Here is a 26070-nt window from a genome sequence, read left to right as displayed (position 1 = left end):
GCACCTTGACGTCTTTGATTTTCATCTTAATCGTAGATGAAGACTAAGCTGTCTCCCATTGGGGTCCTTCTTTTAAAAAAATAATCTGTTTTTTAGTTGTAGATGGACACAATACCTTTATTTTATTTATTTATTTTTATATGGTGCTGAGGATCGAACCCAGTGCCTCATACATGCTAGGCAAGTGCTCCGTCACTGAGCTAGAACCCAGTTTGGGTTCCAAACCTGGATCCTTCAAGGGTCCTCATTCCTATTCCTGTGCCCAACCGTGTCCATGTGCTGGCTCCAGCTAAGGCATCTTCCTTTCCTGTCTCAGGGATGGGTACAATGCCTGGCGCGATGCATTCCGGCCTTCACAGATCCTAGCAGGGCTGTGCCAACGCTGTGGCCTCCCTGCTCCTGAATACCGAGCTGGAGCTGTCAAGGTGGGCAGCAAAGTCTTTCTGACACCGCCCGAGACTCTGCCTCCAGGTACCAGCCCCTCTCTGCTGGACAGGCCAAAGGGAGCAAGATGGAGGTAGAACAAGGAATAGGGGCACCAGGTACCAATCTAGTGTGTTCCCCCAAAGCCTGCTGAAGGCAGCGGGCAGAGAATATTAATTTAGTTGATTTAGGATGAAGTACATTGGTCTTTAAATGGACCCCACAGAGCCACAGTTCATCAACTTCCCAGAACACAGAGCATCCATCCAATGGCATGTGGCTGTGGAATTGAGTTCATGCCTCATAAATAACCAGTGGTCTGTTCTCTACAAAGGATCTGAGCAAAGGCTACAGCCTCTCCTGTGCCCTTGTCCCCCTGCTATCCCCCGCTCTACACATACACGATTTGTGCTCTGTGGTCCTGCCGTCCCATCCTGGGCTCCATCCAGTGCAGCGTGGCCCCAGCTTAGTGCTGTGGAAGGCTGGGGGAAGAAGGGAGGACAGTAGGGAACTGTGCAGAGCCCAAGCTCACACAACTCTTGTTCCAGGTGGCAGTGGTCCCAAGGTGGCAAGTGAAGCCTCTGAGGAGGCCCAGGCATTGCTTGTACTACGGCGTTGGCAGGAGATGCCGGGGCTTGGCATCCAGCTCGTGCCTGAGCATGTGGAAACACGGCCCCTCTACCATCCCCGCAGCCCAGGACTGCTGCAGGTGAGGGGGTGCCAGCATTCCCAAGACTATAGGACTCCCAGAATTTCAGGATTTCCACTTGATTCACCCTTTCCCCAAGACCTTTACCTGGGCACTTCCACTGCCTCTTGACTCTGGCTCCTGATGCTGGTCACCAGCATCCCTACTTCAGTCTTGGAGTCTTGGACCTCCATCCTGGATCCCTGGACCCCATCTCTGACTCTGATCCTGCAGGATCTCCACCCCTGGGCCACCAAGGTTCAGATCTGGGCAATGCAGCCTCTACTCCAGATCATTAAGATCTGGACCTTTGGAACAACATATCCTACTTCTGATTTCAGTCTTTCACTTCTGGGACTTCATCCTTGAACTCCTAACCCCCAACTTGACCTTGACCTGGAACCCCCACTTCAGGCTCCACCTTCATCCTGCACCCCAGAATCTGCCTTCTGTCTGACTGCCCCCCCCAATCCACTTGGAGTAAGGCACAGCTCTGTGCCATAGGCTGTTAGAGGAGGTGGGGTCCCTAGCAATACCCTCCAACCTGGTCCTGTGCTCCCAGGGATCACTTCACATGTGGATTGATATCTTCCCCAGCGATGTGCCTGCTCCACCTGCAGTTGATATCAAGCCTCGGAAGCCAATCAGGTGAGAAAGTTATGGTCCCTCCTCCCAAAGGGTGGGGGAGGCACAACTTGATCTATTCATACCAGGGTCCTTTGAAAATCCAAAACCTCTCTGAAGCAGGTGGAGGCTGTTGACCACAGGGTTTTTTTTTTTTTTTGTAGGTGAGTCATTAATTGACCTTTTGTCCTATAAGCCATTGTAAGTAGTTAGGTGTCTGTCACTTTACTTTTTTTTTTTTTTTTTTTGGTGGTGTTGAGGATCGAACCCAGGGCCTTGCCTTGTGCATGTGAGGCAAGAACTCTACCAACTGAGCTATATCCCCAGCCTTTGAACTTTCCATCCTCTTGCCTCAGTAGATGCTGGGATTACAGGCGTGCCCCACCATGGTCCTGAGAGGAGCTCTGAATCAGATAAAGCCAATTCAGACAGGGCTGGATCCAGATGATCAATGTTGTCAGCAATATGTTACTTTCTGCCTCTGGGATCTGCTTTCCTTGATGCCATATTAAGGGAACCTTTGGCAATCTGAAGGCAAGGTGGCTTCTGATGGTTGCAGGCTTATCTCTTAAGAGCTAGGCCATTTGAGCAGAAACTAATCTCTTCCAAGTTAGAGAAAAAGCCTAGAGCCACCTCTCATTAGACCAGCTTGGGTCAAATTCTACCCCTGGAAGCTATTATTGTGATCAGGGAGGGTAATACACCAATTGGCCAGTCCTGTGTGATGTCCCATGGCCTGGAGCCAGGACCAGAATCACATAGATTGGCAGTAGGGCTGGGGTGGGAGTCACCAGCAGAAAATCAGGGTGCTGTCAACAAACAAGGGGAAATTGATGCTGGTCAGGAGAGAACAACTATCCAGGCAACACCATGACAGACCCAGACAGGACCACAGGAAGGCAGGATCCAGAATGTTGCAGCCCTTCCTCTGCCCCTTGGGACTTCAGGCTCTCATTCCCACTGTCTCCCATTCTTCCAAATTTTCTCTGCACCTGGCTTTGTCTGCTGTGCTTACTCACCACTTTTCTGCACCCGAAAGCTTCAACTTGCACATCATTTTGGTTTGCAGTCGTTTCAACTCTGCATTTGATGCCACACTGCCCAACATAGTGTCAGAGACTGGACTCCAAATTTATAGGAAGAAGAGCCTCCTTGCATTGTCTTGGGTCAGGAGAGCATTCCTGGTGCTATTGGCTATGGCTGGCTGGGGTAGTCAGTGGTAACTAGGCTGTGCCTTCACAGAACCACAGGCATCCTCATTACCCAGCCAGGCACACACCAGATGCCCAGTGAATGTCAGTTGCCCTGGTCCAGGTCCTTCCTACTTCCTGCAGTCCCTCCTAGAACCTTTTAAAAGGTTTTAAAAGAGTCTGAAAACTGGCCTCCAATACATCCCCCAGCTATGAGCTGAGAGTTGTCATCTGGAATACAGAAGATGTGGTTCTGGATGATGTGAATCCACTCACTGGAGAGATGTCAAGTGACATCTATGTGAAAAGGTAGGTGTGCAGACAGGGAAGTCCAAATGGCTGTGCCCAAGGTGGGGATTGCACATAGCTATTGTACTGGCTGAGTACAGTGCTCTGTCCCCAGGCCCTCTGTGTGCCTAGAGCTGGATGAGGAGCTGAGTTCTGGGAGTAGCCCCACCCTGGATGCCCAGCTACCCTAACCTGTCTCTTCCCCTGGCTCCAGCTGGGTGAAGGGGCTGGAGCATGATAAACAGGAGACAGATGTTCACTTCAACTCCCTAACTGGGGAGGGGAACTTCAACTGGCGCTTCGTGTTCCGCTTTGACTACCTGCCCACGGAGAGGGAGGTGAGCGTCCGGCGTCGTCCTGGACCCTTTGCTCTGGAGGAAGCTGAGTTCCGGCAGCCGGCAGTGCTGGTCCTGCAGGTCTGGGACTATGACCGCATCTCAGCCAACGACTTCCTAGGTATTGCTCAGCCTTCCACAGCCTCAGGCCCTACCCCTGATTTCTGCCCTCCTTGCTCTTGCCCACCCCTCCCCCCACCTTACCACCCTTCTCCCCTGGTTCCCTATTTGAACCCAGCCCTGAGTCCTGGGATTTCAGACCCCAGAACTGAACTTTTGTTTTATGGCCTAATTACTGAGTCCATTAAGCCCTGACCACAATAAGTTCTGACTGCAGTACCCATAGTCCCTGCCTCAATCCTCTGATATGACCCTAGCTAAAGTCCCCGGACTACAACCCCATGGTTCTTGCTTTGGTAATCTGATCCCAGTCCATGGCCCTCTTCTGCTGGGATCTGACTACAGGATGGTAGTTGAACTGTGATCCAAAGCTGTGGACCTGACCACCATATCCCACCTTTTGATGCCCCAACTTCCAGCCTAGTATGCTGCTGCCTCATCCCTAATCCAGTTACACTTGAGTCTCCTGCTAACCCAGGGGCTCTGCTCCTGCAGGATCGCTGGAGCTGCAACTGCCAGACATGGTGCGGGGAGCCCGGGACCCTGAGCACTGCTCTGTGCGGTTGGCCCAAGATGGGGCTGGCCCAAGGTGCAATCTGTTCCGCTGTCGCCGCCTGCGGGGCTGGTGGCCTGTAGTGAAGCTGCGGGAGGCAGAGGACCTAGAGCGTGAGGATCGGGAGGCTCAGGCCAGAAAGAAGAGGCGGAAGCAGAAGAGGAGGAAGGGCCGGCCCGAAGACCTGGAGTTCACCGACACGGGCGGCAATGTCCACATCCTTACAGTGGGTGCATCAGGGCAGTGACCCAGGCCTGGCTGAGGGTTCGGCCTCTCTCCCAATGATGCAGGAGTATTTTTTTTTCCTAGGGGAAGGTGGAGGCAGAGTTTGAACTGCTGACAGTGGAGGAGGCTGAGAAGAGGCCAGTGGGCAAGGGGAGGAAGGAGCCAGAGCCCTTGGAGAAGCCCAAGTGAGTGGGAGCCAGGCGGCCAGAGTCGGAAAGAGGGCGGTGGGGGCCACCTGCAGGGGCTTCCTGGTCATCCTGACTCCACCCTTTCTTCAATAGCCGCCCCAAAACCTCCTTCAACTGGTTCGTGAACCCACTGAAGACCTTCGTCTTCTTCATCCTGCGCCGATACTGGCGCATCCTGGTGCTGCTGCTCGTGCTGGCGCTCCTCACCGTCTTCCTTCTTCTGGTCTTCTACACCATCCCCGGCCAGATCAGCGAGGTCATCTTCAGCCCCCTCCACAAACCCTCAGACTAACTGACCTGGGACACTCATCTCACCGTAGCAGCCCTTTAACTTCCGCTCCGGGAATCCTTCCTGCCCATATGAGCTCTCCCAGGGTTCAGTGCTTTCAATAAACTTTATCACATCCATGGGCCCTCGATTATGTGCTGTGCAAGGCTGGTTCCTGCAGGTGACAGGACAGAAATGTTCTTGGGTGACCTCAGGTGCTGAGGGTTTTCTAGAATGCAGAGGGATGAAGACTACCCATGTCCTGTCAGAACGGGATCTGGCAGGAGGCTCAGGGCAAGGGGGCCCTGAAGACTGCTTGCTGCTGCTGTTCCTCCCTGGTTGGGTCCCATTCACCTAATCTTCTGGTTTCTGCATTCCATGGCATCTAAGCGCTCTGTTTCATTAGTTTCTTTATTCTATACCAACCCTTAGACTAAGCATGCCTGGCTTAAGCAAAAATAGAATTTACTTACTAGTTTGACTGGCTAGCTTCAGGGACAGCTTGTCAACAGGGCTCAAATGACACCACCAAAACTGGTGGTCTCTGCCCACCCCCCAGCTCTGCCATACCCTGGGGGATAGCTCATTTGCAGTCAAATTTTCCCTTAAGAACGGTTGCGGGTTGCTGCAGTGACCTCAAGTCTCCCTGTATCAAACTAGAAGGAAAGAAAGTGGTCCCGTGGGCCTAACTTACCCTGGGTCGCTGACTGCAGGTAGGGAGTGGGATATACACATTGTGATCCTCCCTGGGAGATTAGGGTGGGAGACCAACTCTCTTCATAAACCACATAAGATGGTAGACAGGGGATCCCAAAGGAAGTTTACAATCCTGTTAACAAGGGTGCCCCCCAAAACTGGCTGACTATAGCTGGTGTGGTCATCTCCTATTTATAGATGAGACTTCGTGTCCACAAGGAGGATTAAATCATGCCCAATCAAATCATGTCCGACATGACCCACAGTTCCTGGATGATTACATCATTTGGATATTAGGCCAGACCCCAGAAATTTTGTCATTACCATTTGTTATGGTTTGAATGTGAGGTGTCCCCCAAAAGCTCATGTATGAGGCAATGCAAGAAGGTTATGAGAGGCTTAACCCAGTGAATTAATCCTCTGATGGGATAACTGAGTGGTAATTAAAGGCAGGTAGGGTATGGCTGGAGGAGGTGGGTCACTAGGGTGTGCATTTGGAGTATATATTTTATATCTGGCAAGTGGAGTCTCTGCTTCCTGATCATTATGTGAACTACTTCCCTTCACTACACTCTTCTGCCATGATGTTCAGCCTCACCTCGAACCCTGAGGAATGGAGCTAGCTGTCTATGAACTGAGACCTCTGAAATCATGAGCCCCCAATAAAACTGTTCTTGTCAGGTCTATTAGTCACAGCAATGAAAAAGCTGATTAAAAGACCATTGTTTGCCCTTGTTTTCTGCTTCGCCTTGCTACAGTCTTACATTGAAACTCCCCAATACATGATCTGATGAACTGACTGGTGGTTACCATCGCTGGGTCCCTGGACTGTGGGAAAGTCTCTGGGCCACAGTTCTCCACGTGTTGAAAGGGTTCTAATGGGAAGCCTTAGGGGTCTGGTGCTGGTCCTGTTCCAAGATAGCCAAATAGCCACTGCCACCTCTGCTCCTCACTTCCTAAATGGACCTGGATGGACTTTTCTCTGGGCCAAGAGCCCTCATGGGCCTTGGCCCAGAACACGTGAGCATGATAGGATCAGGTGGCTAAATTCAGGGTTGTAGGAAGAAGCCCCAGCTTTAGCTGTCAAGATGTGGCAAACCTCAACCCACACTGAGCCTAGTGGTTTTGGGGTCACAAGCCTGGGGACCATGGTGGCTCCAAGGACACTCACCCTGGCAAGGTCCATCTGATCACAGAGGAAGGACTGAGGACAGGGCTGTGGAATACACATCAATCTGATGTGAATAAACCCTATTAGCCAGGATGTGCCCATGTGGGGGCTCCCAGAGGGCATCTGAGCCTCGAGTTGTCAGTCATGACATAGTTAAAATGAGGGACCAGTCCCAGGTTACAGCCAGACCCAAAAATCACACGGAGACCAAGCAAATACTATCACAATCACTATTTATCAACCTGGGGATGGGGATGAATATTAGGTGAGGGCTGTGTGGGTGGGAGAGACTGGGGGCTATGATCACAGGCCGGAGAAACAGGAGAAAGAGGGAGGAATAATCAATTGGGTAGAGAATGACTACGTCGTCTTCCCTAGGTCAATTTTCTTCTGGATGGCTCGGGCTGAGTGGTAGATGAGTGAATCGATGAGTCCAGCCACTGGGAGAGACAAAAGCTGCTCTGGCCTAGCTGGACCCTTGCCTCAACCTTGTGGGCTTTGTCACTTTATTGGCCAAAGCCAGCATCTCCTTTGGCTCTTAAAGTGCACCTTCTCCCCAACCCAAACCTGGGGCACTCAGAATTCATACTCCGTGACCCCAAACCCCAGATTCCCTGGGACTTCCTACCTGTGAACATGCCCCCAATGATGGCACACACGCCTGTCAGGAAGTGGGTGAAGGACCTGGTAGAGGGAGTAGGTGGACTCAGTGGGCACTCCCACAGGCCCCGCAGGCCCAGGCCTGGCCACTCCCATCCCCTACCCTCACCTGTGCTTCTCTGTCAGCTTCACCATCATAGGTGAGAGCTCGTACAGCACGAAGACTCCAGGGAGCCCCTGGTCACCCAGAAGCCCATTCGCGACCTTCTCATGTCTGGTCACAGAGAACTGATTTGTCCTCAGCACCTGGGGTGGGAAGGGAGTCAGAGCCAGAGCTGGGTCTACAATCTGGCTCCCAGCCCTCCCGCTCCTGCCCCTCCCTTGACTACACACAGGGAGAAAATGAGGTGCCACATGGGCAACCAAAACTGTAAGGCACAGGGACTAGCCAGACTCCTGGTCCTGTCTTGCCATCCCAATTTCTACTCTGGCCACCAGCTCTTTACAGTTTACCCATCCCAGCTATATCTTGTGGAGGCCCAGGGATGAGAAAAAACTCTCAAGGTCAATCCTAAAGCTGGGACTGACTTCCTTGCTCCTCAGCCCCTTGCATTTTACCACTTTATAGAGAGGCTGCTCCACAGGTCACAGCAGGAATGGACCAGGGCCTCATAAGGCTTGGCCTGGCCAACCCCCAGCCCAGGACAGACTCCAGAGGGACAGCAGGCACTGGAGGAATGGATGGAGGCAGTCTAGGTGGTAAAAAGGGCAAGTGCTTTGAAACCCAGCAGTGCTCAGGCCTGAACTCTGTCTATGAGGGCAAGTCACCTGCCCTCTGAGTCTCAGTTTTTCATCCACCATATGGGGATAAGAGGATCTCCTGACTTTCCAGGGTGAAGGAGCTAAATGAAGGATCTCAATGCTTGGCACCAAGCAGGAGAATGACATCTGAACTCCCACAGACTCACCTCCCCATCTACTTTCATGTACACTGTGGGTACCACCTTCACAAAGTACTGGAACATCATGGAAGCTGCAGGGAGAAGAAAGCATTGGGCATGTGTTCTAGGCAGAGCTTGGTGGCAGGGGACTACCTCCCAGGTTAGTACCTTGGGGTGCAGTGACGTTGGTGTGGTCCAGGGGGTTGACAATGCCTGGGTAGTCCTGCCCGAATGATAGATGCTGGATGTAGTGGGTCATGTTGATCTGCAAGCAACATCAGTGCCTGAGTCCCTGACAGTCCGCACTCCATACCAAGCTCTGTATTTACACTAGCAGACAGGGATGCCTGGGTCTGTCTGTACAGATGGGGAAAGTAGGGATGAAGGGAAGGAGGGCTCTGTCTGGGAGAAGCTATGGCTTTAAGGAAAGAAACCTTTCTGAGACAGACATCTCCCATTTCCTACCTAAGAACCCTTTCTTCCCACAGTCCACACAGGCTCCCAGGGTTCAAGTCTAGGGTACTGGCTTCACTCACATGTGGGCACACTCAGACCAGGCATTGACTCTGCATGGCAGGTGCAAACTTTTCCTGGAGGCCTTAAGCCATGAAGGCCTGAACTAGAGGCCACTGATCTTCAGGTGAGCTCCCTTCCTGTATCTCAGCCACAAGAGAGATCTTTTAAAAATGCAAATCTGATATGTTACCCTGCTTTAGGAAGGCTGACAGCTTCCCTGTTAGGGGAAAGACCAGACACCTCAGTGTGGCCTCTAAGTCCTGTGTGCTCTGGTCCCAAGGACTCCCCCAGTCTCCCCGCCCACAGCTGCCCTTGCAGTACCTTATAAGCACCACACACCCTCCTAACTTTGTCTTGAGGCTCCCTCAGTTTAGGATGCTCCTGTCCACCCTCTTCCCTGCCCCTGGCCTGCTCAGATCTCAGTGTCTCACTCTCATTCAACCCTGAGACCCACAAACAGGATCCCACCAACAGGGAATATTGTTCTCTAGATGCGTGCCTGCCTCAGAGAAAAGAAGGCCGCAGCCAGTCTCCCCACCCCCCAACCCCCATGGTGTCCCCTGGTACATACGTTGTCAAGGCCAAAGCTCTGCAAGTCATGGACTAGGAGAGAAGGGAGAAAGGGTCATTCAGGGGAGCAAACTGGTCTCCCAGCCCACTCAGTCCTTATTCAAGCCTCCTCCCTCCTCCCTCTGGAGTATGACCTGCCTGATGCTCTTTGACCCCTAACCCAGCTTGGCACCTCCTGGTCCTGTTTAAGGACACAGAAAGGGTCTACCCTGGGCCTGTGTGAGTCTGCACCTTCTTCAGGGGCCATAAGAACACAGACCCTGTTTCTTCCCTGACAAACACAGGAACTCGAGGCCTTCGCTGCTAAAGCCCAGTTATGACTCAGGAAACAAAACCCACTGACTAGTCTCTCATGAACTAGACTGATGGCAAATTACTGAACCCCAAAGTGAGGTGGGACCTGAGAATGCTAAGCTCTTTCCATGATTCCCCTCCAAGCTCCCCAAAGGGAATCCCATGGGCACCCTGTACCAACTGTTCCAGAACAAGTTCTTCCTGCCCTCTAACCCCCAATCCCTCCTGCTGCAAGGAATCATACCCTCAAAGATATGTCCTAGTGCTTTTTATAGTCACCCAGCAGGCAGGCCAGAGAAGGCCCCAATCCCAGACCCATCCAAACCTCCCCCCTTCTTAGGAGGACAGGCTGCCTCAGAAGTGGGGCTTGGCCTCCCTGGAGGACAGGGCCACTTACTCTCCACAGCATGTACTGCAGCATGGGGGAGGGAAGGAGAGAGAGAGAGGGAGGAAGAGAACACAAATTCAGAGCTTCACAGTGAGAACTATGGAACAAGATAAGTGGTGAAGACTAGAATATTCCTGCCTCAGCAACAAGGTCTGGCCTCAGCTAACAAGTCTCTTTCTGTTTCCTCAAGGGAGCCCTTCCCTGGCCACAGAAGAGAGCAAGATGGCTTGGAGAGAAGTATGGTGGCCTAGGAAGAACAAAAGACCTAGAGTCCAATGAGCCACTTTCCTAGCTGTGTGACCTTGGACAAATCACTGCGCTTCCTGAACCTGTGTGTCCTCTGCAAAGGGCTGTCCTGAAGACTAGGAAAGATGGGAAAATACTCAGTGAATTTTATAGTGTAATATTATACTCCATTCCCCAATCCACAAGGATGTCAGAAAGTAGCTCCCAGGCCTCAATTCAGGTAGATTTCTGGCAACTACAACTTTGTGTCTGAATATCCATGCTTAAGGCAACCCTTGCCCTGGGGTCCATGACTCTGACAATAGCCCCCTGCAGACAAGCAGAAATGCTACTGCCTTCTAGGCACCACCTCCTATTGAGTACTTGCAAGGCCTTGTGCTAACGGCTCCTCACTGATCACCTTCCCACAATCCTAGTGAGCCACCCTCCCCTAAGAAAGGGTACTCCAGAGTTCTGCAGGGTCCCTCAGACCCACTTGCACCCACCCTCCCCATGCTTGGCCTCACCCCACAGACTAACAGACCTACAGGGCTATTGCCGAGGACCCCTCCGGCTTACCTCAGTCACTTGGAGCAGCTCAGTGCTCACTCATGCCCTGCACTCTTCTTACCAGGTGGCTTTGTATATCCCTTTGTGGTCCTGACTCTCAACCCATCTATACCCTACCCTGGGTCCCCATTACTCAGACATTAGCATACCCAGCTTCAACCTCTACACAGTCCCCTCACTCTTTTTCAATTTAGTTTTGCAGTGCTGGGGATGGAACCCAGGGCCTCACACATGCTAGGCAAATGCTCACCACCAAAGCTACATGCCCTGTCTTCCTGCACCCCCTTGCCCACTCTCTCTTCAAGGTACTAGCTACATGGAATCACCTCAGTTAGTGACTATTTTGTCTCCCATACCCATTCCCTTTTTGGCCTAAAGAGAGGTCTCTCTTGCTCTTTACTATCCCTCAGTCACTCTCCCTTGATGTGACCTAGAGCCCCATAGCTTTCAAGCTCCTAGCAACCCATCCCTTCTTGTTTTAGTTGTGAATCTCCATAGAACTCCTAGGACAGTTCTCCCTACATTTCTCAGTGGTTTAGCAACTGCCTGTGCCTCTCTTATGCTACCCCTATCACAATTTCTGTGATGTTCACACCACATCTATGAGACTTCCAATATCCTGGCCTCCAAGTTCCAGAGCATTCCCCTCTTCCTGGTCTTCTTTCACCTGCCTGAGCCACCAGATCTAATGGCCATTATCCAAACCTTATCATTAAGAACACCCCTTTGCAATTTAAATTTTAAGCACCCCATACACCAACCAACAACTTTTATTTCCCCATTCCTTCCTTCCAGTACCCTGAATTCAAGTTCTTTGCAACTACACCAAGGACCTCCAGTCCCTTGCTTCCCCTGCCTCATCCCTGGCTTCCGGCTTTTTTCTCCATTCCTGCTCCCATGTCTTGGCTTCCCTCCTTTACTGGCTTAGGTCCTGTAGTCCTGCACCAGGAATTTTTGTTTTGTTTTGCAGTGCTGGGGATTGAACCCAGAGCCTCACGCATGCTAGGCAAGTGCTCTACTAATGAGCGCGCCCCAGCCCATTCACTAATCCTTCTTTACATGTACTTGAATCCCTTGCCTTTACAGGCCTGTGGCAACACCAAACACTAGGTAATACCAATACTGTCTCCTCCAAGCCCACCCTCACACATCTACCAAGAGCCAGACAGCTATGCTGACAGGTCTCACATGCTACTCTTGGCCCAACCCCAAGGGGGCCCTGGGATGCTTCGAAACCCAGCTCCAACCTCCCCCAGCATGCTCTCTCCCACCCCAACATGATCACTAATACCTTTCCTCTTTCTCAAATCACTATCTCCTTCCCTTTCTCCTCATCCTCAGCTGATGACCTTACTTTCTACATCATGAAGAAAAAGACTCACTCAGAAGAGACTGTCCATGTGCTTCCACCACCCTTACTATCACCCTGCTATGCCTAGAGTGTGCTTTCTTCCAGATGCCACATCTGGTCTTTGCATATGCTGAAGGCGCTACAATCTTGTCTTCTTCTTCCTTGAGGACTTCACTACAGGGATTATCCCTAATCTCTGGAGCATCATTCCTACTGTCCTTAATTGATAATTTTCAATTATCATTCTGTACACCAACCACCTTAGAAACCCTCCCTTGCTCCATATGTCCCTTCATGACAGCTCACACTCCCCACCCCTCAGAGCAAATTCCACAACAGGCTCATCTACACTCACTTGCTCCAAAAACCCTCACATCTCTCCTTGTGCCCAATGGTTTTGTCAAAGCCACAAGAGATGGCCACGTTATCCATGACATATTCAGTTCTTGCTTGACATCCAGAAGTATCTGACAGTCTCTGAAACACCCATCCCTTGGTTTGCAGGATGCCACTCTCCTGCCTTGAATTCCTACCTCACCAGTGATTCTTCCCAGTTTCCTCCTAAGGTTCCTGATGCCCTTAGCTTCTAAGGATGCCGTTGGCCTCCCTTGGCCTCTAACTTAGGAGGCCTGGCACTCACCCTTCAAGCTCTTCCTTTCCCCAACTACCCTCACCTGCAAGGTGATTCATGAAGTCTCAAGGCTTTAAGTATGCTGATGGCTAAAATGTTTGTGTTCCAAGGCCATCCTTTTCCCTGAATTCGGGGTCTTGGTATCCTAGGTGTCTACAAAGACACTCAAATCCTATTAGTCTGACCATGACAGAAGCAGAATACTACTTTACACCCCTCAGTTCCAAAGTAAACCTGTCCCTCTGAGTCTTCTTCAGCTCATTAAATGGCAGCTCCATTCTTCCTACTACTTAGGCAAAAAACACTGGAGTCATCCTCAATTCTTTTTTTATCCATCACATCCATTAGCACCTCCTCTCAGTTCTACCTTCAACATCTACACAGATGCATTCACAGAACCCAATTACATCTTACCACCTCTACCGCTGCTCTGAGCCAAGCCTGGATTAATGACTGCAATGGCCTTCTCACTGGCCTCTGATTCTGTTTTTTCTCCTACAATCTTCTCCAAGAGTACTACTTACCTTTTAAAACTCAAGCCAGATGGCTTCCCATCTCATGCAGCATAGAAGTCAAAATCCCTATAATGCTCCCCTTGCCACCACCTTTTTTTGGTACTAGGTATTGAACCCAGGGGCACTTAACCACTGAGCCACATCCGTGGCCCTTTTTATTTTTTATTTTGAGACAGGGTCTTGTTAAGTTGCTTAGGGCCTTGTTAAGTTGCGAGGATGGTTCTGAATTTGCGATCCTACTGCCTCAGCCTCTTAAGCTGCTAGGATTACAAGCATGTATCACCATAACCAGCAGTTACAATGCCTCTTCATACCCTACATGGCATGGCCCTTTTACTTCTCTCACCCAGTATCTAACTACAATCCTCTGCTCCAGTCACCCTAACTTCCTGACTGCACCTTGCATTTTAAGGCACATTCTTGCCTTTGGGATTTACATTTAATGTTCTCTTTGCTTGGAATGGCTCCCTCACCTTCCTCAGGTTTTGCTCAACAGTAAATTCATGAGTCTTCCTTGACTACCTTAATTAAAAGAGCACCCTGCCCCATCTTAACTTTCACACCGATCATCTTTATCCTGCCTCGTTTTGGTCTATATTACTTAATAGCATCTGACATACCATACATTTTTCATACTTGTTTACTGTTTCTTTACTAGAATGTTCCTAGGACTAGGCTCTTATTGACTGCTGTATTTTTAGCATTTCACATTCTCAACACTAACAACCGGAGCACAGGAGGTGACTACTAAATATTTACTGACTGCATGAATGAATAAAGAATGAGAATAAATCTCATTCATCTGACATCCCTGTGAGGGAGGTATTAGCATCATTACTGCCTCCCTTGATGGAAGAAGAAAAACTGAGCAGGGCTCCATAATTCCCAAACATGACACAGCTCATATCATGTGGAAGAGGACCCGTGCAAACATGGTGCTGAGAGTGTGCTAGCTGCGGCGAGCAGCCCTGTACTTGGCCGGTGAGGGCGGATGCCATTCAGACACTGTGTAGCGGACCTCTCTGCTCTCCGTGCATAAATTCACTGAGAAACACGAATGGATTACTACAGAAAATGGTATTGGAATAGTGGGAATGCTGATTTTGCACAGGAAGCTCTGGGAGATGTTTTTTATTTTTATTTTTTAATTTTTATTAAAATTTTTTTATTTTTTAATTAAAAAATGAGATAAGTTTGGTGCTTTGGAATGTGTGAAAGCTGCCAGTGAACTCTATTCTCCTCTATCAGAAGTAACTGAAATTAATGAGGCACTTGCAGAAAACCCAGGGCTTGTGAACAAATTTTGTTATGAAGATGGTTGGCTGATAAAGATGACACTGAGTGACCCTTCAGAACTAGATGACCTAATGAGCAAAATAAAATCTATTGAGAAGTAAAAATGGTACCCTAAATAAACTAGTGAGGAATAACTTCAGCTGCTGTCTTAAATTAGTGTGGACAGAAAACTTAAAAAACTACTTTCAACACTGCTATTGGAAGAAGATACCCCTTAACTTCCCAATAAATGTCAATAAACACAATATGAATCTTTTTTACAATTCCTTATGATTTTTAGAGTATGCTTTAGGCTGAATCTGAAATTATATGTGGTAAAAACTATTTATAAAAAGTATATAATTCAAGGATAACCTTTTTATAAGCCTAATATAATATTGTAACTTGCTTCCATCCATTCCTGGATTTGGGTCATTATATTTAATGATCTTCCATTGGAAAAAACTGAGATGGAGGAAAGTACATGTTATAGAGTGTCAGAAAAACAATACTGTCTTAATTTTATAATATATTGTATTTACTGGTGCTATTTTTACACACTGAAACAACAGCTTGGAACAAAATAATAAAATATTCAACTTCATTAAAAAACAAGTGAATACATATATGATGTTGTGATGAGAAAAAGAAAAAAAAGTGTGTCACATTAAGGGGAGGAGTAGGGAGGATAGGAACGGCAGCAGAATAGACAATATGATTGATGTATGCACAGTCTATGTATGTATTATATGTCAAAATACATTCTGCTGTCACACATGACTAAAAAAAAAATAAATAAATAAATCGTATGGTTAAAAAAAAAAAAAAAAAAGGTGAAAGAATCTGAATTCTAACCCTGCTCTGCTTTCCCAGAGCCTCACACACAGGTCTTCTGATATTGGGAGCTACCATTTAAACAACTGCCTACCACAAGCCAGGCCCTGTGTTACAGTCTTTTTTTTTTTTTAATTGCACAGGTCCTTGCACATGATAGGCAAGTGCTCCACCACTATGCTATATATGCCCCCTAGCCCCTGTATTTTTAACCTGCACCAATGCCCTGTGGGATAAGTACTATGATCATCAATTTATCAAGAAGGAAACTGAAGTTCAAAAAGATTAAGGAATGTTCTCAGAGTCACACAGCCAGTAAGGTTTGAAACTCACATCTGAACCCAGGCAGTTTGGCTCCTCAGCCTGTGCTCTTAACCACTGTGCCAAACTGCTGTCCTGAGATGAAGAAAAGCCTGCTTTGGACCAAAGACAAAAGAACATGAGGCATGTAAGGGGCACTTCCAACACACCAAAAGGGTGTCCAGGGTCTAAAACCTCCCCAGCCGGTGATGCAGGATCACTCACCATGTACATGGGACTGCTGGAAGCTCTTCCCAGGGGCAAAGTGGAAGTTTCCGGCAACCTGTAGGGGATATTTTCTCTCATTCTCCAGTTGTGTTCTCTCTTTGCCTGCTGAGGACCTGCATGGGCCCTTGCTTCATGGAGCAACTTTCCCAGCACAGCTAAGCCCAGCTACCTTGCCGTGCCTTGATCCCTCCCAGTACCTTATTGACTTCTAAGAAGCCATACACCTGGCAGCCTTCATTCTTCTGCTCCTGCATCTTCTGGCTGAAGCCCTCTCGCCGGCACTGCTCAATAGTGTCTGGGTTCTTAAAGGCCCAGCCTCGACGGCGATACGCCTCCCGCACATCTTCACAGGTGTTACAGCACCTATAGGAGATAGGGTGTGGGGTGAAGAACGTGACCAGTGCTGGCCGCTGAGAAGCTTCTGCTAGCCTCATCGATGGCCACTGAACATCCTCCAATGTTTCCTCACTGGCAACAGGTGTTAAAAATACATGTTCCCATTCTGTTTGGGGTGATGAACTGTTGTGAAACGGATGGTGGTGAGGGCTGCACAACACTGTGAATGTTCTCAAGAGCAATGAGCTGTACACTTAGAAATGGTTAAAATGGCAAATTTTGTGTCACATGTATTTTACCACAGAGGGTAAATAAAAAAATTTGTAGTGAGGTAGACTGAATTCAAGGGCCTCGTGCTAGACCCACAGTCTCCCACTGAAAATAACTTTGAAGTATATATTCCAAGATGGGTACAGGGGTACATGCCTGTGATTTGAGCAACTCGGGAGGCTGATACAGGAGGATCACAAGTTCCAAGCCAGCTTCAGCAATTTAGTGAGGCCCTAAACAACTTAGTGAGATCCTGTCTCAAAATAAAAATAAAAATGAATGGGGTATGTAGCTCAGTGGTAGAGCACCTCTGGGTTCAATCCTCAGTACCAAAAAAAAAGCAATATATTCCTAGGTTTCACCCTAGAATAGCTGAGTTAGCCTTTCCAGGCTCAGGACCTGGGAAGCCCCACAGCAGTTCCCATATACTGGGGGCTTAATAATCTAGGCAAGGTCTTCTACCTCAATGCTTTACATACAATATATATTTAATCTTTAACACTTCTCTATCAGGAGGGTGTTATTATTATCCTTTACATAGAAAGGTGACACGGTTTGGCCAGAGGCCACAGGGATGGAAACCAGGTAGTTGGCTTCCAGAGAACACCTGTGAACTACTTCTCTAAGCTGAGAAGTAGTTCTCTTCAGCTTCATCTCTCGGTCTGCAGTTTCCAGGGAGGGCCTGCTAACGGAGCACTAGTTACTTTAGGAATGCACTCTGTCCCCTTCTAGATTCTTGGTTTGACCACCCACCTGCTACAGTCTGACCATGGTTGAGGCTGATTAACAGACAGCACCTGATGGGAAGCCTGCTCTCCACCCCCAGAGTCCTGCTCACTTGATGTCTTCTGACTCAGCACCATAGCAGCTCTCACAGCGATCGGGGTCCAGGGAATCCGGGTCAAACACCATCATCTCAACTTTCCCGAGCTCTACGGGGAGGGCAGAGGCAGAGGCATCAGCTGAAGGCAGACAAGTTGACATCTATAGCCCTAGTTTCTGCATGGGTCCTTTGGCTAGAGGGATGATAATAATTCAAGTTAAAAAAGGATCTAAGGGCCAGGGCTGTAGCACAGTGGCAGAGTGCTTGTCTAGCATGTGTGAAACACCAGGTTTGATCCTAAGAACTACATAAAAAATAAATAAATAAAATAAAGGCATACTGTCCATCTACAACTACAAAAATATTTTTTTTTGGAAAGGATCTGATATTTACGTAGTACAGACATTTGGATCAGACATTAAACATTTCTTTTTTAAAATATTTATTTTTCATTGTAGTTGGACATAATACCTTTATTTATTTATTTATTTATCTATTTATTTTTATGTGATGCTGAGGATCAAACCCAGGGCCTCACACGTGCTAGATAAGCACTCTACTACTGAGTCACAACCCCAGCCCCAACATTAAACATTTCTATACACATAAGTCTTTTAATAAAAATAATAAATAGTAAGAACATGAGGTGGGCACAGTGGCCCACACTTGTAATCCCAGTGGCTTGGGAAGCTGAAGCAGGAGGATCATGAGTTCAAAGCCAGCCGCAGCAACTCAGGCCCTAAGCAACTCAGTGAGACCCTGTCTCTAAATAAAATACAAAAAAGGACTGGGAGGCTGGGGTTGTGGCTCAGAGGTAGAGTGCCTAGCATATGTGAGGCCCTGGGTTCAATCCTCAGCACCAAATAAAAATAAATAAACAAAATAAAGGCATTGTGTCCATCACAACTTAAAAAAAAAGAAAAGAAAAGAAAGGACTGGGGATGTGGCTCAGTGGTTAAGTGCTCCCAGGTTCGATCCCCTGTACTAAAAAGAAAACATTAAAGGTAAATACTAAAAGGTAACTGGGTACAGGGTCATTACACTTTACATACATTATCTCATTTCATCCCCACAATGATTCTATGAAGATGGAACTGAGGCTGGCCAACAACACTTATTTAGGGAGCCCTCTTTGATAAAGGAAAGGAAGCTGAAAGTGGAGCACCCATTCTGTATAAGGCATTTTACACATATTATAGGTGTTCCTTAATGTACGATGACGTTATGATTCAATATACCATTATATAAGTTGAAAACATGGTAATTTGAAAATGCATTTCAATATCTGATATTTTACAGAACATCATAGCTTAGCCTAGCCTACATAAAACATGCTCAGAATGCTTACATTAGCCTACAGTTCAGCAAAATCATCTAATGCAATGTCTTTTTTGTAATAAAGTATTGACTATCTCAAGTTAATTCACTGAATGCTGTACTGAAAATGAAAAACAGAATGTTTGCATGGGACACTTTCGTACCACCAGAAAGTCAAAAAAATCTTAAGTTGAATTATCACAAGTTGGGAACCAACTGTACTTTATTTGATCTTTTTAATTCCATGTGTGGGTACTACTGTTTATCATCACTTTGTAACTGAGGCTTACCTTCTTCAAGAAACAAGTTAGATCTAAACCCAGCAATATGACTGAAGAACCTAAACTCTTTTTTGTTTTCATTTTGTTTTGGGTACTGGGGATTGCATCCAGGGGCACTCTACCACTGAGCTACATCCTCGGTCCTTTTTATTTTGGGGACAAAGTCTTGCAAAATACTGAGGCTGGCCTTAAACTTGAACTTGCAATCTTCCTGCCTCAGCCTTCTGAATCACTGGGATTACAAGTCTGACTCCCCATGACCTCACCCAGGCAGAACCTAGACTCCTAACCAAGCCACAGGAATTCCAAAGAGGGAAGAGCATTAAGGACTGAATTCAGCTAATGGGATAGGGAAGCAAACACTCAAGAGAAGCTCAGGTTTATCTAAAGGAGTTCCACCATGAAAACTGTACATAACACCCATCCTCAAGCTTCTGTTACTCAAACTACAATAAGCAGAGAATGATAGCCAGGTAAATTACCCTACTTAACTAGCTAGAGATTAGAAGCCTGGATTTCAATTCACTGACTCTTAATAGCTAAGAGACCTTAAGCCAGCCAGTTGACTTTTTCAGATATTAACTATTTAATATGTCACAGCCTGCCATATTTGTGGGGCTTGGGTATGTCTAGTTCTGGGATCTGAGACCCAGTACCCCCCTGGTTACCATGCCGCTCAGCCTCTGAGCTCACGGGAATGCCATCCTTGTCTAGTCTTTGCTTGAAGAGGTTGTGCTCCACATCCAGCTGCTGTTCCCCAGCCACATCCATGGCATCGATGCTCAAATCTGAAAGCAGATAGTCAAATTAAGGTACTAAGACCTCAAAGGAGTGGAGGTCTGGGTTTTGGGGAAAACAGCCTGTCTCAGGGTAGAAATGGATTAGGAGAAGGAGGCTGTCCTGGGGTCCAATACAAATCTAAGGCTGGAAGTGTGAATCTGGAAGCCACCCTGAAAGCCCTGGGACTTGCAACCCTCACCTATGATGAGATACTTACAGGCACAAGGCATGTGTGGGAAGAGTACATCGATGTTGATCTTCAGTTTATCTCCCCGTGACTTGTCCACGTAGAGCTCAGGATGCACCTGGGGCAAGCACTATCTCAGTTAGATTTGGCCCCACGACTCTCCTTCCCCACGCCCACCTATAGAGGTCCGACCCCTCGGAAGCAAAGCCCCGCCCACTATTAGGCCCCACCCATTACCTCAGTGGTGAGGTAATACTGCAGCTCCGACAGGAACAGTAGCAGCATGAGAAGGCCACTGACGATGGTCACTGCAGGGCGAAGAGTGAGGGTCAGAACGGCCTCTGTGCCACTCCCTCAGACTCAAGCAGGCCGGTCTGAGTCCAGGCGCCAGGGCCAAGCTCCAGGACACCCCCTCCCCGCAACCTTGGCCCTGCTGCCACCTACCCGTGGCGCCCCCGCAGGTCTTGACCCGGAAGTCCTCCAGAGTCTTGGGGTAGGCATCGAACTGCTTCAGCTTCCCCAGCGCCTCCATGGGGACCGGCCGGAAAGGGGACGCCAGCCGGCCCGCCTCTGCAGCCTCCTGCTTCCGGCCCGGAGCCGGAGCCACGCCTCCTCGCTTCCTTACGCAGGCGCAGCAAATGTTCATGCTGACCCCACCCCTCGCCCGCGTTCTGACAGCTCGTCCCGCCCACTTATGCCGCCACGCCCCCTCCGTCCGTAGCACCGTTGGAGAGACCACGTGTGGGGTCCGGGAGGGACTAGGAGGAGGTGTCGGCGGGCTAGAAACACAGCAATAGCCGCCCTAACTTGCCTTGTGCCGAAATGCGCCGAGTGTTTCCCTTCGAGTGGTGTGGCGCTCAACTCCCGCTTCCTATTGCAGCTCGTACTGTAATACCGCCTTAATGACTAATGCGTAAAATGCGCCTCGCTTTTTCTTAGGTCAAACTACTTTTTTTTTTTTTCCCCTTATGTGATTCTGGGGATTGAACCGAGGCACTTACGGACGCTAGGCAAGCGCTCTACCATTGAACTACTTCCCAGTCCTCGTAGTTTTTTTTGTTTTTGTTTTTTCTGTACCAGGGATTGAACCCAGGGGCGTGTAACCACAGAGCCACTTCCCCAGTCCTTTTTATTTTTGTTTTGAGGCAGGGTCTCGCTAAATTGCTGAATTTAGCGAGACCCTGCCTCAGCCTCAGCCTCCGAGTCACCGGGATTACCGGCATGTGCCACTATCCCTGGCTGTTGTTTTTGACCCAGGGTATCACTGTGGCCCAGGTTGGATTGGAATTCCTGGACTCAAGCAATTCTCCTGGCTCAGTAATTGGGTGTCTTGGTTCATTTTCTGTTGCTATAATAAAATACCTGGATAATTTATAAAGGAAAGAGGTTTATTTCGGCTCATGGTTCTAAGAGAAGGGCAGATTATGCAGTTGCATCCAGTGACGGTCTTGTGTTGTTTCATAGCATGGTAGAAGTTGGAAGAGAGAAGGCATGTGCATAAGAGAAAATAAGGGATTGAACTCCCACAATAACTAATCCATTCCTGTTCCTGAGAGAAAAGCACTATTCTGTTCATGAGGGCTGTATTTTACGTGGCCTAAACACCTCCCATTAGGTTCACCATTCCAACACTGCAGCACTGAGGAATTAAGGTTCCAACACATATAGGGGATATGGTGGGACCATTCATTGAGATAGGGACATTTTGGGAATGGATTGGTTTGTAGGGAAAATCACAAGTTTGGCTTCAGACTTGTTCAGGTGAGATGATTTTGAGACATGTAAGTGGAAGTCCACTGAAAGAAGAGACATTGCTGGATGTGGTGGTGCACACCTGTAATCCCAGTGACAGGAGGTTGAGGCAGGAGGATCATACGGTCAAGGACAAGTTTGGTAACTTAGGGAGACCCTGTCTTAAAACAAAAAAAATAAAAAGGACTGGGGATGTAGCTCTGTGGTAAAGCATTCCTGAGTTCAATCCCCTGTGCAAAAAAAAAAAAAAAAGAAAAAAGAAAAAGAAGAGACACATGGGCTGAAGGTATGAGTCAGTGGTAGAACACTTGCACTTGCCTAGTCCTGAGTTCAATCCCCAGCTCTATCAAAGAAAGAGAGACAGAGACATGGTCATTTCTCTCCCTGTGGGTCTTATACTCAATGTAATATGCATTAGAGAGAAGATAGGGTGGTAACTTTTTCTAGGCAGGTTATAGGAAGGAGGTCACAATGTGTACTTTGATGACACTGAGAGATAATCCTTCCTTCTGTGGGATGCATTTGGGACACCAACTTATGTTATCTCTCTGTTCTGGCATTTTCCATCTCAGGTCCCCTCGGAGTTCTCTTTGGGGTGAGCAAATGGATGGGGAGGTAGGACATGAGAAGTTGGAAAGAGGTGGAGGATGGAGGGCCGGGGAATTATGGTGGCCAACAGGTCAGAGGAATGCAAGTGCTATCTGTAGCCTCAGTTCCACATCCCTCCAGGTGACAGAAGCCAGTCTACTGCTTGCCATGTGAGCCATTTCCTGGGCCAGACATGAAGCACTGTTGGAAGATTTTTGTCCTTTGGGTCTTCTGGGTGTTCATCTTGTGGCTGGTGATCTCCTACCTGGATCTGACAGCTGAATCATCATCCCAGGAGAAACGGATGTACCTGATACCATGGCATCGCAACTGCTCTTGGTTTAAATTCGGGAAGTGTGGCTGCCTATTTGGGAACCTCAGCTGCTCCTCCTGTCACCACACAGTCAGAGAATGGAACTGGTTTGAAGCATGTCATGAAAAGACCACAGGGTATCTGACAAAGACAAAAGTTCTCTGATGGCTAATTAGTGGTTGGCACTGGGTCCTGATTTATCCCCTTTCCTTCCAGGCCTAGCTAATCTCTTTCTGGCCCAAATCCCTGCCCTCAGCCTGATTTAATGCATTTCCCTCCTTTCAGCCTCAATCCCTGATTTCTGGCTGCAGGTCTCACCTACTCAAGCCTGTTTCCTTCCACTGATATCTGGCCCAGGCTGATACCAGTTTCCTCCTTCTGCTATTACCAGGACATAACCTCAGTGAGCAAGCTTGGAAAAGTATGGAAGATGCTATAGAAAGTGATTCCCAGACCCTTGTTTACATTTTGATTTCTGTTGGATCTGTGCTTTGTGGAGGACTCACAGATCCCACTGGGCTCTGGTCTCAGCAACATTGACCAACACTGCATGGTCTTCAGTTGGGTGCTGAGGAAAAGGCAGCAAGCAGGGTGACAGTCAGGTCTATCCTAGGTTCTGTCAGTTTACACTTTCTTTCCCAGGATGAACCAGGCTCCTGTGCAGGACCTTGAGGCAGATATGGGGAACCAAATCACAGGACCTTTCATCTGTCCCAGCAATGCCAGTGACCAGGGTTCCTGGAAGCAGCTGCTGTAACTTTCTGAACTATCTGGGACTTCAAATGCTGTGACCAACAAGGTATACAGATAGTCTGTGTGGTGGTGAAGAGAAATCACTTCAGGGGAAGGCAGAAGGATTCTGGAGAAAGTTTCTTCTGGCTTACTGTGGGCACCTGCAGGACTTTCCCAAGTCTCAGGAGCTTTCTGAAACTCTACCACCTCCATTTTGGAAGATGGTCTGGTTCCCTAGGGGAGTGGGAGATAATTGAATGTGAAGAGCAGGGAAATGGAAGGTTGTGGCTATGGGTTGCTCAGGCCAGCCCTCGCCCTTCTCCCTCAGGTAAAAGAGGGCAACTGGCTGGAAAACCAGTCAGTATCCAATCCTGAGGCTCATGGCTCTGTTCTGGCCTTGTGTACCTGTGCCTAGACATGAAATTATACTTTTATCACCTAAAATTTCCGTTCCCCATTCCCTTCAGCATAGAGTCTAAAGTTTTCTGTCTGATATTCAAGGTTCTGCCTAGTCTGACCCACCTCCTTGTCTCTTTTCTCCCAGGTGCTCACATTGGGCTTCTTGGGTTCCCCCAAATATAGTAGCTACCTCAGGCTACCCCATAGGCTGTACCTTCTGCCTGGAATTCCCTTTTCTTACCTCCCTGGAGGAATCTTCTCCTCCTCCAGTGTCCTGGGAAGCAGTTAAGCTAGTTGATGGTCCATTTGGGGTTTCAGGGTGATTTTTTTTTTTTTTTTAGTGCCTGCTTGATTTGTTTTTCTCTTAGTTGTCAATAGACTTTTATTTATTTATATGCAGTGCTGAAAATTGAACCCAGTGCCTCACACATGCTAGACAAGAATTCTGTTGCTGAGCTACAACCCCAGCCCCCAGGGGGACTTTTTGATATTGTTTATTTTACCATGTCTAGAATCTGTTTTCCCTGGAGTAATGAGCTTCATTCTCCTTCCTGTTCTCCAAAGATCCTGCACTCTATATGTTGAATGAGGGGAGGTGGGGTAAGGACAGATTCTGGCTGCTGACACATACATCCCTATCTTATCCATCAGCCCTCCCTGTTTGGATTTGAATCAGAACAGCAAAGAAAGCCATCCTGTTGCTGAAAGAATAACAAGCAGACCACTGGCCCCCAAGAGATCCCGTCTATGCAGAGTACAGAAGCAGAAATGGAAGTTGCCAGCCAGACAGGGTGTGCTGTACAAGCTCACCATTCATATGTGGCCCCCAGCCGAGACCACACAGGTCCTATTCCTTTGGAACTGAATGCTGGGGAGTCTTTAGATTGCAGCAGCAGCATGGAGACTGCAGAAACTTACAGGGGGTAAAGAACAAGAGGAAATTGTATGGAGATCAGTCTGGTACTGAATAAAATTCTAGCCTGATTCTGTTTCTGGCAGCACAGTGCCTGGGAAGGAAGGAACAGATCTCAGGGGCCATGTTTATGGTAATTGCTCTGTCTGATCCCCTGGATTGTACAGGAGGTGTAAATTTAGACCCAACTCCATGCAGAGTGTGTGACGGAGGCTCTTTCATCATTAGGTTAAACCAGCCAGCCTCCTTGCTTTACCCATGTGAGGGGGCAAGGTATTTTCTAGCCCACCTTTTTACTGAAGGTTCAGAATTTTGAGGTTCTCAGTTCATTTAGGGGTCTCAGTTCCAATTCTCTGTCTTCCCTGGACTGAAGACCCTCTGCCCACATAAACATTGTTTTAGTCAGCTTTTTTTCATCACTGTGACCAAAAGACCTGACACAAATGATTTAGAAAAGGAAAAGTTTATTTTGGCTCATGGTTTCAGAGGTTCAGTCCAGTTCAGCCAACTCCATAACTCCTGGCCTGAGGAGGGGCAGAATATCATGGTGGAAAAGCAGGGAGGAGGGAAGCAGCTCAGAACATATCAACCAAGAAGCAGAGAAAGAGCTCCGCTCACCAAAGACAAGATATAAACCCCCAAAAGCATAACCTATCTGCCTACAGTTGCCATTGCTTCTCCAGCCACACCCTATCTGCCTACAGTTACCACCCAGCTAATCCATATCAGTGGATTAATCCACTAATTAGGTTACACCTGTCATGATCTAATTGTATCACCTCTGAAAACTCTTGCATGAGCTTTTGGGGGGCACTTCATATCTAAATCATAACAAGCATTAAATTTTCTAAATTCCTGGGCTGTATTTCTGTTCTCTGAGGTTCTTGTACTTTCCTTACTTGAAATTTCTGTTCCCCAATGCCTTCAGTACAGCATCTAAAGTTTTCTGCCTGGAAGTCGCCTGTCAGCTAGGGTATGCAGGCAAGCTCACTGTCTACACATGATGCTCAGTTAATGCTCTACAGGTCCTAATCCTTTGGGCCCAAATGCTGGGGAATTTTAAGATTGCAGCAAATTTTTTCTCAAAATGATCAAACACATTGAATTAATCAGTTTCATTATTTTCAGAGGAGGAGATTATTTCCTACTGGAACTGAAAAAAAAATATCCATATGGAAAAGAGGAAATTGGTCCCTACCACATATCACATACAAAAATTTAACCCCAAATGGATTAAGGACTTAACTGTCAAACAAAAAAAGAAAAATAGCCAGGCAATGGTGGTAATTCCAGCTACTCAGGAGGTTGAGTCAGAAGAATCTCAAGGGAAATAAACCTTGGAAACTAGTAGAAAATATAGGTAAATATCTTA

The 26070-nt window shown here is 47.9% G+C and overlaps 3 protein-coding genes across 7 annotated transcripts in view; 2 read left to right on the top strand and 1 right to left on the bottom strand.

Annotated features, from left to right (window-relative positions):
* The window catches only part of LOC101970259 (fer-1-like protein 4), a 46295-nt gene extending 41253 nt beyond the window's left edge, over positions 1–5042 (top strand). For all 5 annotated transcript variants that reach the window (XM_005329885.5, XM_078051677.1, XM_040274024.2 and 2 more), the window contains 8 exons: positions 317–471; positions 972–1132; positions 1674–1759; positions 3136–3234; positions 3428–3669; positions 4164–4447; positions 4531–4631; positions 4728–5042. In XM_005329885.5, the coding sequence (XP_005329942.2) occupies positions 317–471; positions 972–1132; positions 1674–1759; positions 3136–3234; positions 3428–3669; positions 4164–4447; positions 4531–4631; positions 4728–4926 (1327 nt within the window). In that variant the 3' untranslated portion in view covers positions 4927–5042. The remainder of the gene's footprint in view (positions 1–316; positions 472–971; positions 1133–1673; positions 1760–3135; positions 3235–3427; positions 3670–4163; positions 4448–4530; positions 4632–4727) is intronic.
* A 1943-nt stretch (positions 5043–6985) lies between these two features.
* Ergic3 (ERGIC and golgi 3) lies at positions 6986–20617 on the bottom strand. Its single transcript, XM_005329887.3, has 13 exons — positions 20446–20617; positions 20239–20309; positions 20032–20119; positions 19703–19822; positions 17452–17545; positions 16205–16370; positions 16005–16062; positions 9398–9429; positions 8479–8575; positions 8338–8402; positions 7539–7675; positions 7398–7453; positions 6986–7209 (listed from the first exon to the last, which is right to left on the bottom strand). The coding sequence occupies exons 1-13, from the start codon at positions 20531–20533 to the stop codon at positions 7130–7132; spliced, it is 1152 nt and encodes a 383-aa protein (XP_005329944.1). The 5' UTR covers positions 20534–20617; the 3' UTR covers positions 6986–7129.
* Positions 20618–22130: 1513 nt separating this feature from the next.
* Positions 22131–23447, top strand: C5H20orf173 (chromosome 5 C20orf173 homolog). The gene is given in 3 exon segments (XM_078049083.1): positions 22131–22821; positions 23012–23075; positions 23268–23447. Coding segments are annotated over 3 exon segments (495 nt in total). The 5' UTR covers positions 22131–22534; the 3' UTR covers positions 23412–23447.
* Positions 23448–26070: the final 2623 nt, after the last annotated feature.

This window comes from Ictidomys tridecemlineatus, chromosome 5 (genome assembly GCF_052094955.1).
Source record: "Ictidomys tridecemlineatus isolate mIctTri1 chromosome 5, mIctTri1.hap1, whole genome shotgun sequence".
Lineage (NCBI taxonomy): Eukaryota > Metazoa > Chordata > Mammalia > Rodentia > Sciuridae > Ictidomys > Ictidomys tridecemlineatus.
The sequence above is the reverse complement of the archived record's forward strand: the minus strand, read 5'-3'. Positions and strand labels throughout refer to the sequence as shown.

What these genes read in the sequence shown, in the direction of transcription:
- Ergic3 (XM_005329887.3), bottom strand. Translation starts at nt 20,533, where the DNA reads ATGGAGGCGCTGGGGAAGCTGAAGCAGTTCGATGCCTACCCCAAGACT. An exon ending in AGAGCTTTGGCCTTGACAAC is followed by an intron (nt 8,576 to 9,397) that starts GTATGTACCAGG and finishes TGTTGCTTGCAG; the next exon opens with ATCAACATGACCCACTACAT. An exon ending in AAGCTGACAGAGAAGCACAG is followed by an intron (nt 7,454 to 7,538) that starts GTGAGGGTAGGG and finishes TCCCTCTACCAG; the next exon opens with GTCCTTCACCCACTTCCTGA.